Source organism: Gasterosteus aculeatus, chromosome 7 (assembly GCF_964276395.1).
Source record: "Gasterosteus aculeatus chromosome 7, fGasAcu3.hap1.1, whole genome shotgun sequence".
NCBI lineage: Eukaryota > Metazoa > Chordata > Actinopteri > Perciformes > Gasterosteidae > Gasterosteus > Gasterosteus aculeatus.
In genome coordinates, this window is record NC_135694.1 from 30983689 (window position 1) to 30996942 (window position 13254).

Below are 13254 nucleotides of genomic sequence, written 5' to 3' on the forward strand. Positions count from 1 at the left end.
TCAGCAACGGGTCATCTGAAGATTTCCCTCAGACTTCCCTTTACTGCAGCCTCCAGGGACTCCAGGGTCACCGCTAGGTGGCTTCCTCACAGCAGAATACTGCTGTGGTTCTGAGTGACCCCCTGATCATTTTGGGGCATTTCACCTGAATAAATGAATATATTTATATTCTATGTCTTCCCGTGCAGATCTTCAGCCAGGCCAACACCCCCCTGAAGCGCTGGCTGCTCAACTTCGCCGCCAGGAGAAAAGGCGCCGAGGTCAGCAGCGGGATCATCCGCAGCGACAGCGTCTGGGACAAAATCTTCTTCAGTAAGATTCAGGTAAACGTTTCCTCCCCCCGACGACATGTGAATCGGTCTGTCGGTACGAGTTTCACCCATTTGTTTGTTTAATCACCTGCAAGGTCTGAAAAGAAGCTTTACGTAAAGGAACAAATTGTACATTTGGAGATCCAACCGTCGACCTTTGGATCAAAGGGGCGACGAGACACTGTGGTGGAGACGTGTCAATCACATTAAGCCCCGCCCTAAAGCAGCCCCTGCTTTTTTTTTTTTTTTTTACCGTAATCTAATAAAGGACTTGAAACTAGAGGCTGAGACCATAAAATCATGTTTACAATGTTTACTGAGGGGGGAAAATCAAGAGAGAAGTAGAGTCATTTCCTCATAGACGTCTATGGGAGCAGAGGAGTTGCCCCCTGCTGGTCACTACAGAGAAGTAGAGTCATTTCCTCATAGACGTCTATGGGAGCAGAGGAGTCGCCCCCTGCTGGTCACTACAGAGAAGTAGAGTCATTTCCTCATAGACGTCTATGGGAGCAGAGGAGTCGCCCCCTGCTGGTCACTACAGAGAAGTAGAGTCATTTCCTCATAGACGTCTATGGGAGCAGAGGAGTCGCCCCCTGCTGGTCACTACAGAGAAGTAGAGTCATTTCCTCATAGACGTCTATGGGAGCAGAGGAGTCGCCCCCTGCTGGTCACAACAGAGAAGAAGAGTCATTTCCTCTTAGACGTCTATGGGAGCAGAGGAGTCGCCCCCTGCTGGTCACTACAGAGAAGTAGAGTCATTTCCTCATAGACGTCTATGGGAGCAGAGGAGTCGCCCCCTGCTGGTCACTACAGAGAAGAAGAGTCATTTCCTCTTAGACGTCTATGGGAGCAGAGGAGTCGCCCCCTGCTGGTCACTGCAGAGGACGCAGCTTTTAAGGCTCTTTAGGATCAGTTTCGTTATGTTAAGATTTTGTGTAGACAATCGGTAAATAAGAATATTATGGCAACTGCTTTAAGTAAAGTGCATAATGATTATATCACAGATAAATGCAGTGTGGGTTCTTGAATTAGCTTGAGTTACTCCAAAAGAGGAGAAATAACCTTTTGGGCTTTTTTAGACAGATTGAGGAGTTACTTCATAAATTCCCTTCAGCCTTTGTGTAACTAATTAATTATAAGTCTTATACTTAGACCAAAATTGCAGTAATAGCTTGTTGAGTTGAATCAGTTGAATCAGTCACTCATGCTTCATTCCAACAGCTTTCATTCATTTTGACGAAACCGGTTAACTCAACAATTCTTTAATAATACCAATTGTGTCTCCTTTGTAAACCTGTTTTTGCATCTGTCTGTCTGTCTACAGACAGATTTCTGTGGTGTTTGTTTGTAGTCTCACCCTAATAGTGACGTTTTATCAATTAATAAACCCATTTATTAACTAAATCCTGAGGTTAAAATAACCGATTTGTGTGCTTCCGGAATCCTCTACCTCTCTATTAAAGTTCATTTACTCTTATTTCTCTCCTGTTCCCCATCATGGCTGTGTGTTTGTGTTTGTGTTTGTGTTTGTGTGTATGTGACCTGTTGAAAAGGGATCCACCACCTCCTTCTCCTCCACCCGAACACCATCCCGAGGCCTCCTCCCTGCTCCCCTCGCTTTGTCCCCCCCACAGCCCCCCGTCCACAGTCTCTATTTGTCTGAGGATTGCACATAAGAACAAACAGGTTTTAGACACGTCATCATTGCATCGAGTATTTCTATTCTCTGCACTGTAGCTGCTGGTACAAACGTCCTGGTGTTTGTTGCTCACCAGTCACTGTGTCCCGTCCGGTGGGAGCCGGCCTGCAGCTGGATGCTGAAGGTCTGGCTCATAGCGTTGGTGCAGACAGAAGGTGTCTGTGCTCTGTGGGACCACAGCTGTGGGTTGTGATGGCGGCGGAGGAGGCGGAGGAGGACGTGACGGGTGGATGAAGGCCGGACAGAGAGAGCACAGGGGGAAAAACATGCAGAGGAGGCCGTATATCACTTCTTAAAATTAAAAACCAAATCAGGAGGATTATTTCACTCTTTTACCGTCTCTTCTTACTGCCTCCTCGCTCCTGATCTTTTGAAGTATTTTAGCACCCATCTCCTTCCAAGGGCTCATCCTTCCCCTTTCTTGCTAATGAGTGACCCCATTCTATATTATATATATCTATATTATCTATTAGCGCTTTTACCTAAACTATTTTCAGGTTGATAGAAACCCACTTTTGTTTTCACGGCTAACAGGAATTCCCGATTCCTGTTCGTTCCAGTAGCGCCGGGTGCGTTTAGAGGGGATTAAAACAAAACAGACCAGCGAGTTCGAAAGCTTTCTCAGCCGTAATAAAGGAAAACACCGGTCCGGTTTCGCTAGTAAAGCGGATCTCGTTACTCTCCTCCAAGTCAAGCGGATCCTGGCCTCACAAAACCAAACTAATCCCAAACGGACGAGATCCGCCTCGAAGGACCAATTATGTGAGAGAAAGAGAAGACACGTCTGCCACTCAATTTCTGACCTGGAAAATACATTTGTTGTTTTACAGAATGTGTTGCATATTTACTAATTGTTTTCCTGAAACTTTGCATATGTGTGTTGATTGTCCATGAGAGCTTGTTGCTGCTCTGATGCGTGTCTCACTTCCCTTATCATGCCGGGTCTCAGCATGGACGCCGTCTCCCCCTCACATGCACATTATTATTATTATGTGAAACACAATATTGTTCCCGGCTTCCTGTTTGGTCAACGGCACAATTATCCGATTTCAGAGTATTTGTCTGAATCCAATCGTTTATCACGTCTCTGTAATCTGTCGTCACCCGTTACGATTCAGAGCATCTCGTTTGGAATCAGAATGTCACCTTCTTACCCAATTTGAGTGAAAATCCTCCTCGGCCGGATGGCGTTGAAGTCAGTCAGGCCCCTTTTTGGTCGCCGGACCGCCCTCTCCGAGTCTGAGGTTTGGGGCAGAATCACGCTTTGTGGGCCCCGACGAGGCCTCCTTCCCGGACGTCCATAGAGTCCCGACTGAGACAGAACCTCTTCCTCCCCCGCGACAGGGCAGCTCTGATACCTTCAGGTGGCCTCCAAACCCCACGTGCTGTCTCTACAGACAGGAGACCGGCGTCTTCTCAGCGTGAGACCCTGCAGCTCAAGTCTTCTTCATGGCCACACCATCCCAGCACCTTATGACCTTCAATGACACATTTTGAAGGGTTACATGCATTTTTGCCGTTACAGTTACTCGACTGTAAATCATTTTTGAATGGACCCGTCTGTATTGATTCGGCGCTCCCTCTCCACAGGCCAGCCTCGGAGGACGACTCCGGATGATTGTAACGGGGGCGGCTCCGACCTCGCCGAGTGTCCTGGGATTTCTCAGAGCAGCTCTGGGATGCCAGGTCAGACACACACACACGCAGATGTTTCAATGTACTTATATATTATTCCTTGAGGAACATCATTCACATGCTTAATTCTCTCTGCCGTCACCAAACCACAAGCCTTCTCTTGTTAACGCACCTTATCTTTTCATCCTTCGTATAGTATATTCTTCAACACATATTTTAGCTTCTTCTGTCTGCTTTCCTATGAATGTGAGGGAGAGCAGTTACTGACAGGTTGGTCTCCATGGTGACGATGTAGGTCTTGCAACTGTAGGGGGCGGGGCTTAGATAAGTACATACGTTCTGCAAAACAGCGTGCAGTGAATGCAGAATGGCAAAAAACAACCCCTCCCGTGTGTGTGCGTGCATGTGTGTGCGTGTGCGTGTGTGTAGGTTTATGAGGCGTACGGCCAGACAGAGTGCACAGCTGGCTGCACCTTCACCACACCTGGAGACTGGACCCCAGGTGAGTGACAGTCACTGACCCACTGGAGCCTCCTTCAAAGGTCCAAAGGGGAAGAGTTATTGCTTCCACCAAACGCCTCCCACACAGCAGGATATTCAGTGGGTGTCAAAGTCTGCAAACTCGATACGTCTGCTCCCCGAAACCCCCCCACGGTGTGTCATTAAGACCTCGACTCCCTGGGAACGTATTATCACACGCGTGGGAGGGGAGGGGGGGCGACAGTGAGGGGGGGGTCTGTAGAAACATCAACAAGTGTGAATAAAAGAGGAGCCGCAATGTTGTTCTCATCGTCGGTTCAGTCTCTTGGGATGTGTGGATGTTTTCCACGTGTCCAAATACACATAAATTGTACTATACATATAATCTATATTATATAATATACCTACTATACAGACTTAAAGCCGTTTGGGAAGTTACCTGAAGTAGATTTTATGTGACATAGTGTTGCCTGTTGATATTATTGATTGTATTGATAATAGCGTAAATAATAATAATCAATATGAATTAGAATAAGCACATAATGCCACATAAACAAACATATAAAAATAATAATAATGAATAATAATAAAATGTTATTGGCGGTTGCATCGCACATTTTGAAATCAATCAGGTGAATCAGCGAATCGTTTCATCCTTATCCTCATATTTAGTATTTTGGCTCATGTGGTGCAGCATCGCCCCCTGCTGGGCGCCGCCGACACCACGTGCAGAGTGCAGGTCAAACTGATCCCGTCACACATTTGCTTTCAAAGGAACACTTGGATTGTCTCTTTGTCGGAAGCTGCTTGTTCAATGAGACGGTGAGAGCGATTGAGTTGTGACAGTTTTGTTCTGACCCGGGTCAGGTCACGTGGGGGCCCCGCTGCCGTGCAACCTCATCAAACTGGTGGATGTTCCTGAGAAGAACTACTTTGCCTCCAAGGGAGAGGGAGAGGTGAGGAACTACGAGAGCAGAGTCCTTGTTGTTGTGCGATCTCGATGCCTTTACGGCATCGCAAACGTCTTTCGACCCCTTTTCCTCTTTCCTAACCTCCCACGTAGGTCTGTGTGAAGGGGCCGAACGTGTTCAAGGGATACCTCAAAGACCCGGAGAGGACGGCCGAGACGCTGGACGCGGCCGGCTGGCTTCACACCGGAGACATCGGCAAATGGCTGCCCGTACGTGCCCAACCCGCACCCCCCCACACACCACCGCGCACCACCCGGGGCTCACGAACCACTGCGAGTAACGCGGCGGTTGTTGTTTCGTTCCTCTGTGTCACGCAGACTGGCACGCTGAAGATCATCGACAGGAAGAAGCACATCTTCAAGCTGGCGCAGGGCGAGTACATCTCCCCCGAGAAGATCGAGAACATCTACATCAGGAGCGAGCCCGTGGCGCAGCTCTACGTCCACGGGGACAGCCTGAAGGTACGAGCCCGCGGCCTCCTGAAGCTTTGCACACCTCAAGTGTGACCCCCCCCCCCCCCCCTCCCGTCCTTCAGTATTACTCATCAGTCCTTAACGAGACCATCCTTTAACTCCTGTGTTGCCGTCGACTCTCTCCAGTCCTGTCTGGTGGGCATCGTGGTCCCCGACCCTGAAGTCATGCCTGAGTGGGCCAAGAAGAAAGGCATCTTCGGCACCTACAAGGACCTCTGTAAAAACACGGTGGGTGGGGCTTCAAAGCGCCGTAAGTGTCGCCGGACGCCGGAGAAGTGTGCGAGAATAACGCTCTTCTGTTGGCTACAGGAACTGAAGAAGGCCGTCCTGGAAGATCTGGTGCGTCTGGGCAAAACCAGCGGCCTCCACTCGTTTGAGCAGGTACAGGAGCAGATACACCTGCGTCCGTAGATCTAGACATATGACTCAATTCTTTGATGTATTGTTGCGTATTCATGGTCCCTGAAGCAACATTGTATGATGTCTTGCATTATAATGGAGTAAAGCAAGTGAAAATAGTTATTCACATTGGTGCATTGGTGCTATATATATATATATATATTTATAAAATGCTCATTCTTTAAGTTCTACAACTCTCAAAGCAACACTAGGACCATTAAGAACCTTTTCTATTCATCTCCACTCTTAAAGGTGAAGAACATCTACATCCACAGCGAGATGTTCTCCATCCTGAACGGCCTCCTGACTCCCACGCTGAAGGCCAAGCGGCCCGAGCTGAAGGAGTTCTTCAAGGAGAAGATCGACCAGCTCTACGACAGCATCTCCATGTGAAGGCCGGGCGACCTCCTCTTTGTTCGCCTGCGGTGGGACAAAGACGCGACACCCGAGGCGTTACCTGCTCCTGGAAACGCAAGCCAGACCCTGTCCCGCTACGGGAGATTTAAGACGCCCGGATCAAAACAAATCAAAGGAATAAAGTGGAATACGACACACATTCTAATGTGCGTTTGCTTTTGTATGTATGCCTTCTCTGTGCATATGTTCAAAAGGAAATGGTTGAGCCTGTTGACACGATGTTCCATGATGCCGCATGAAGAACAAATCAAGGAACAGGCGTTTCAGTGTCAACTCCATTAACAAGTTTAACAAGGTGTATTTCACTTTATCTCTTAGTTTGATTTGTTCAATTTAAAGCTACTGTAGGGAACTTGTCCTGAACCCGTCTCAGTTTAGTCCTGATCCTCTGTAGACCTCCACCAGTAAACCAGACCACCAGAGAGGAGATGGTCTGTTTCTGCAAGAGTTCTTCTTGATGATGTCATCGGTGCCACCGGGTCAAACTGGTGAAACCAGAGGACGTCGTGCAGGTTCACCAGAACTCCAGCAGAGACCAGTCCACCGGGGGCAGACCCAGATCTGGCACCGCAGCCTTGGACCTGAGAGGAGGAGCTCCGGAGGGGGGAAGGCAGCTCAGCTCCTGGCAAAAAACGGCAGCGTCTCCTCCTCCTCTTCCTCCTCCAGGTGCAGAGCTTCTCCTCTCTGGAGACCCAGGACGTACTGCTGAACCCGCCGGAGGGAATGGAGGCCCAGGAGAACAAGGACCAGGCCTGAGGGGTCAGAGTGTCAGACCTCCGTAAGACGAGAGGTTTTCTGAAGGGACTCAAGGAAACATCTACAGGGTCCCTAAAATCAACACGGACTAGAAGTTCCTCGTAGTAGCTTTAACCCTTTTAAATCTGACTTAAATCAATTCCTGCTCTCCACCCAAACACACCATCACATGCTCCGTCCCCAGCAGCACCTTTACGTTGAACAATCCTCCTGCACTTCTTCTTCTGTTTAAACCCACCAGCCAAACAAAACCTTAATCCACATTTGTGCGACAGCAAGAGTGATGTCTTTGTGTAAGCGCAGGAGGTGTCTTGCCTAACTAACCTTGTGGGACGGAATAATGGACTTCACCCTTTTAATCGAACAAGCATCGGGGCCTGATGCACCCAACACAACAAAGCGCACACCTTCCACCCCAGACGTCGTGCAGTTTGACCCCAAGCCACGCCGCCGCCGCCGCCGCCGTGTCCGCGGTCACAGTTGAGATGACAAGACGGAGAGAGCAGCAGCTCCCGCCTGACGTAACCGCCGCTGTCTCAAAACCCACGCTTTCACACGAGTTCAACGCCACGTGTTGGCGCGCCTCTCGGCGGCTTAGCGTCGCATGCTCCTCGCTTGAAGTGACGGACTGTGACGACCGCCAGGGTTGGCACTCTGCGGTCGGCTCAATCGCACCTTTCTTTTCATCCGTCTCTGCACAAATAGTACGTCAGGTGAAAGACATTTTAAAAAGAATTTAAAAAAAAAGCTGATCCATACCAGGGCTCAGGGCAATGCATGCGGTTTGCCCTGCGATGCTAGCACCGTTAGCATTTAACTTGGAAAGCAGATGTTTCTTTGTGGCCATTACTATAGCAGGTTGTATGCAGCTGCCCACAGCCACCTCTGCTAGTGCAAGGCTTTGTGACGTAGGCAAAGCCCATGGGTTCCACTCCCCGGAGGAACGTAGGTCAACACTTTTTTGGAGGGTTTACACGTAGAAGTAATGTATAGGCTTTTAAGTTGATTACCGTCCCAAAGCATAAACAATGTGGATGTACATAAACGAGGACAGCTAGATGTAAGCATATTTATTAAATCAATGGTTTGAATGATTTTTTTCCTCTCTCTTATTGCGTGTAGTGAGATGAATTGTACCTATTTATTTATCTATTCCGCTGTAAAATGGAATCAGCACCGTATCCTTGTAATGATTGGGTGCAGCAATAGGGACGAGGGAGGGTGGGGAATCGCACACGGGGCAATGAAATAAAAGATATTCTGGAATGATTTTAAATGAGTGTCTCAGCTCTTTTTTCAGTGTTTTTAATGCTGTTGTAGCTGCATTCTGGTTTTATTTTTATTTTGTTTATTTTGTTTCCCTGGAGGTGCTAGAAAGTGGTTTCCATCACAGGTGTGAAGAATGTAACCTTCAACTGATGGGGAGGAGTAGCAGTGATTAAAAAGTTCTCTTTAAGGCTTCCGGTGACGTCATGATGGAAAGAGCAGGTTAGAGACGAGGCTCCGTCAGGAAAAAGTTAGAAAACAGTGACAACTGCAGATATATAAAGCCTTCAGGGTGGAAAATAACTCATGAACAAGATGACTACCACATCCAAAACGAGAGGACAAGGAAAGTCAGGATATTTGAAAGAAACTGACAATAAACAACCGAGCACAAACAGCGCTAGCTTAGATGCTACTAGCGGTAGCCGCGAAGAGCAGGTAACACGTGAGGGCGAAATGTCCTTAATACAAGAAATGAGAAGATTCCGCGACGAAAACAGCCAGGGACATAAACAAACAACAAAGACCCTTGAACGTTTGGAAAAAACTATGACAGATATTAAGGAGCAACTCGGTGACCACCAGCAGAGGATCGGTGAGCTGGAGGGGAGGGTGAGCGCTGTGGAAGATGCGGGGGCAGGGCAGCACCGTGTGATAAGGTACCTGTTACAACGCGAAAAACAGCTCTCAGCTGTTTGTGACGATATGCAGAACAGGCTGAGAAGAAATAACCTTCGAATATTTCAAATACCAGAGGAGAGTGAACATGGAGACGTGGTCGCGTTTGTGAAAGCCTTGCTTCCCAAAGTATTGACGTTACCACCTAACCTGAACATTCAAATTGAAAGAGCGCACCGCTCACTTCAGTCCAAACCGACAGATCCAGCGGCCCCCCCCAGATCAATCATTGTGAGATTCCTCGACGCGGGGGTGAAAGATATTGTTCTGCAGCAAGCATGGAGCCAAGGAAATGCGGTGTTTCAAGACAGAAGGATTTTCTTCGATCAAGACTATTCTCCTGAGCTGCAAAAGAAACGAGCGAAGATTCACGCAGTCGTCAAGCAGCTAAAGCAGAGGGGCATTCAGGCAAAGTGCCTGTATCCAGCTCGACTGAAGGTCAAGATGGACTCTGGAGAGAAGACTTTTTCCTCGCTGACAGACGCCGCGGATACTTTGAGAGAGATGGGTGTAGAGGTGCAGTGCGGAGAGAGAGAGCGCATCGAGGAGAAACTAACTGGAGGATGGAACATCAGCGCGAAGAGGAGGAGAACCAACGTGCTGGCGTTAGCTGACCTGAGGGCTATGGTTCAGGAAGAAGATAAAGATGAGTAGTCTGTGGTATATAACACTTACAACCAGTTTCAGGTACACAAGGTCAAGTGTGTATGAACAATATATAGACTGAAAGCAATAATAGCACAATACAAAATAAAAACGCAAAGTTGTCACAAAGGTTTAAAAATAAGAAAGAGATCTGACGGACTCTTGAGGTATACATGAGTGGTCCACACTCACTAAGACCTTTCTTACATGTTAGTGTAATTCGGGTCACTATTGCACACTGGGTGCATTTCTCCACAGAGGGATTAGGTCACCACTCTCTGTCCCATTATCACCGGGGGTCAGGCATGGTTGTAGTTTATTCGCTATGTCTGACTGGAAAATTGGAAGTTCTGTTCTGTGTTCATGCTGTTAGTGTTGTGTTCTATCTGAGGCAAGGTGCAATTTGTTTTTTGTTTAACTTTGTACATTTGCAGTTAAATTATTTTATTTGCTTTTATTTAACAGATCTTCATGAGAGGTTTGGGCTGTGTTACATGATTCAGTACAAATACAAGGATGGCATTACTTAATTTAATTACCTACAATATAAAAGGAATAAACAACCCAATTAAAAGAAAAAAGATACTAGGACAGCTGAAGAAAATGCAGTGCTCTATAGCCTTACTTCAAGAAACTCACCTCACAGAAACAGAACATCAAAAATTAAAAAGGGAATGGGTGGATCAGGTGTACAGTAGCTCTTATGGGAAACGTAAAAAGAGAGGTGTAGCTATACTATTCGGTAAGTCTGTGTACTTTCATTGTGAAAATGTTTTCCAGGATAAGGAGGGTCGCTACGTTATGGTCATAGGGAGGATGGCTGGTTTTAAATTAACTCTTTTGAATGCCTATGCACCAAATGAAGATTGTCCACATTTTTTCAAAAAGCTTGCACATTTGGTAGCAGATCATGGGGAGGGTCTTCTGTTAATGGGTGGGGACTTAAATTGCGTACTGAATAATAGAATAGATAAATTACCATCATCCTCAAAACCTCAAAGCAGAATGTCAAAAAGTCTAATGAATATGATAAAGGAATTGGGGTTGATAGATGCTTGGCGACATCTTCATCCAAAAGAGAGAGACTTCACCTTTATGTCACAAGTGCATGGAAGCTATTCACGGTTGGATCATTTTTTGGTGTCCAAAAAGGACACATACAGAGTTAAAAGCTGTGTTATTGAGCCGATAACCATCTCAGACCATAGCCCTGTACAGATTACACTTGATTTGGGGTTGGAGCCAAATATGAAGTATTGGAGAATAAACGTTTCATTACTGACAGATGTTAATACAAGAGAGGAAATAAGGTCGGCAATAGTGGAATATTTTGCTTTAAACGACAATGGAATGGTCACACCTACGGTTTTATGGGAAGCAGGAAAAGCCACAATAAGGGGGAAAATAATATCTATAGGATCAAAGTTAAAGAAGGACAGACTTAAAAAACAAGTAGATTTAGAAACTGAGATCAAGAAATTAGAAAACGAACATAAACAAAGTGGAAAACAAGAAGTATTTAATAAACTTAAAGAGAATAGAGCCAAGTTAGATGAGATTCTGACATACAAGGCAGAGGGTGCCCTTAGGTTTGTTGACAGAAAATACTATGAATTGGGAAACAAGGCTAGCAGGTTATTATCATTCCAACTACGAAAGGCACAAGCTAGTCGAACAATTCCTAAAATAAAACAACCATATTCTAACGATGTCGAAAGTAGCCCAAAAGCAGTAGCAAATGCCTTTGCCAAATATTACGAACAGTTATATAAGGGTCAACATCAGGAATTAAAAGAAGAAAAAATGCACGATTTCTTTAAAAACCTGAAATTAGACAAACTGACGGAGGATGAAGCCTCTGCGTTAGTAGAGCCAATTAGAGAAAAGGAGGTGAAAGAAACGATTATTAAATTAAAAAATAACAAAACGCCAGGAATAGACGGGTTCGCAGGAGAATATTATAAAGTGTTTGCTGATGACCTCACTCCAGCACTATGCAAGTTGTATAATTATGTGTTAAATTCAGGAGACCCTCCAGAGTCATGGTCTGAGGCTATCATCACAGTCCTGCATAAGGAAGGAAAAGACCCATTGCAGTGTTCTAGTTATCGACCTATTAGCCTCCTGTGTGTGGATTATAAAATATTAACATCTATTTTAGCAACTAGAGTACAAAAATACATTAGGAAAATAGTAAAATCAGATCAGACAGGGTTCATTTCAGGTCGCCAAGGGACAAACAATATAAGGAGAGCTTTAAACGTGCAGTCGCTCATGGCAAAGGGTAATCAAACGTCAATGCTTCTCGGCTTAGATGCCGAGAAAGCATTTGATCGGGTAGATTGGCGGTTTTTAGAACAAACATTAATTGAGATGGGCTTCAGTGAAAAATTTACCTTTTGGTTCCGGCTGTTGTACAAGAATCCCAAATCAAGAATTAGAGTTAACGGACAATGCTCTGACTTCTTTGATATAGGGAGGGGCGTAAGACAGGGTGATTCTCTCTCTCCCATTCTTTTTGCTCTCAGTATCGAGCCTCTGGCGGAGGCAATTCGTCGGGACGTCCAGATTGAGGGGGTGGAGGATGGTGGGGGGAGAGTTCACAAAGTCTCCCTTTTTGCTGACGACATCCTTCTCTTTATAAAACATCCCCTTACTTCAATACCTCGACTAATGCAATGCCTAAAAGACTATGGAGACATTTCTGGATACAAAATTAATCAAAATAAATCAGAGGCAATGATGATATCAGGAATATGGCCTAAACAACTAAACGAGAGGGTGTCATTTCATTGGTCTAAACATGGATTTAGATACTTGGGGATTATTATCACACCTGAAACTGCAAGACTTTTTGAAGCAAACTACAATAAGCTAATTAATCAAATAAGGAGTGACCTAGTTCGTTGGGAGGTTCTTCCTCTATCTCTGCTCGGCAGAGTTGAGACTGTAAGGATGAACCTGACCCCACGTCTTTTATTTCTGTTTCAATCGTTGCCCATAAAAGTTCCAGCTTCCACGTTTAATATGTTAAACAAATTAATTTCTAAATTTATATGGCAACACAAAAGACCGAGAATTAAACTTAAAACACTTCATCTGGCTAAAGATAAAGGAGGCTTGGCCTTGCCAAATATAAAATTGTATTATTGGGCAGCTCAATTATCAGCAATTGGGACTTGGATCAGTGGAGATGAAGAAGCAAAGTGGACCCAAATAGAGCAAGGGGAAGTTAGGGGTGCACAACTGTCTGTCCTACCCTTTATGGATCTAAAACACGTCAATAAAATGAAGATTGAAAATGAATGGATAAAACATACAATCAAAGTATGGGTGGAAGTAAAGAAAATGCTTAAAGATGTTGGAACAATTTCTCGAGCTATGCCCATAGTGGGTAATGTAGATTTTCCACCTTCAATGTGGGACCATGGTTTTAGGGGATGGGCGGCTAAGGGCCTCTTTGTTTTTAACCAGCTCTTTGAAGAAACTCACTTAAAGTCTTTCATACAACTCCAGGAACAATT

The 13254-nt window shown here is 45.7% G+C and overlaps 1 protein-coding gene across 3 annotated transcripts in view; it reads left to right on the forward strand.

The window, feature by feature from the left end:
* acsl6 (acyl-CoA synthetase long chain family member 6) overlaps positions 1–8417 on the forward strand; it is a 29760-nt gene extending 21343 nt beyond the window's left edge. For all 3 annotated transcript variants that reach the window (XM_078106993.1, XM_078106992.1, XM_078106994.1), the window contains exons 13-21: positions 189–323; positions 3601–3696; positions 4075–4147; positions 4993–5081; positions 5189–5305; positions 5414–5557; positions 5696–5797; positions 5879–5950; positions 6221–8417. In XM_078106993.1, the coding sequence (XP_077963119.1) occupies positions 189–323; positions 3601–3696; positions 4075–4147; positions 4993–5081; positions 5189–5305; positions 5414–5557; positions 5696–5797; positions 5879–5950; positions 6221–6361 (969 nt within the window). In that variant the 3' untranslated portion in view covers positions 6362–8417. The remainder of the gene's footprint in view (positions 1–188; positions 324–3600; positions 3697–4074; positions 4148–4992; positions 5082–5188; positions 5306–5413; positions 5558–5695; positions 5798–5878; positions 5951–6220) is intronic.
* The last annotated feature ends 4837 nt before the right edge of the window (positions 8418–13254 follow it).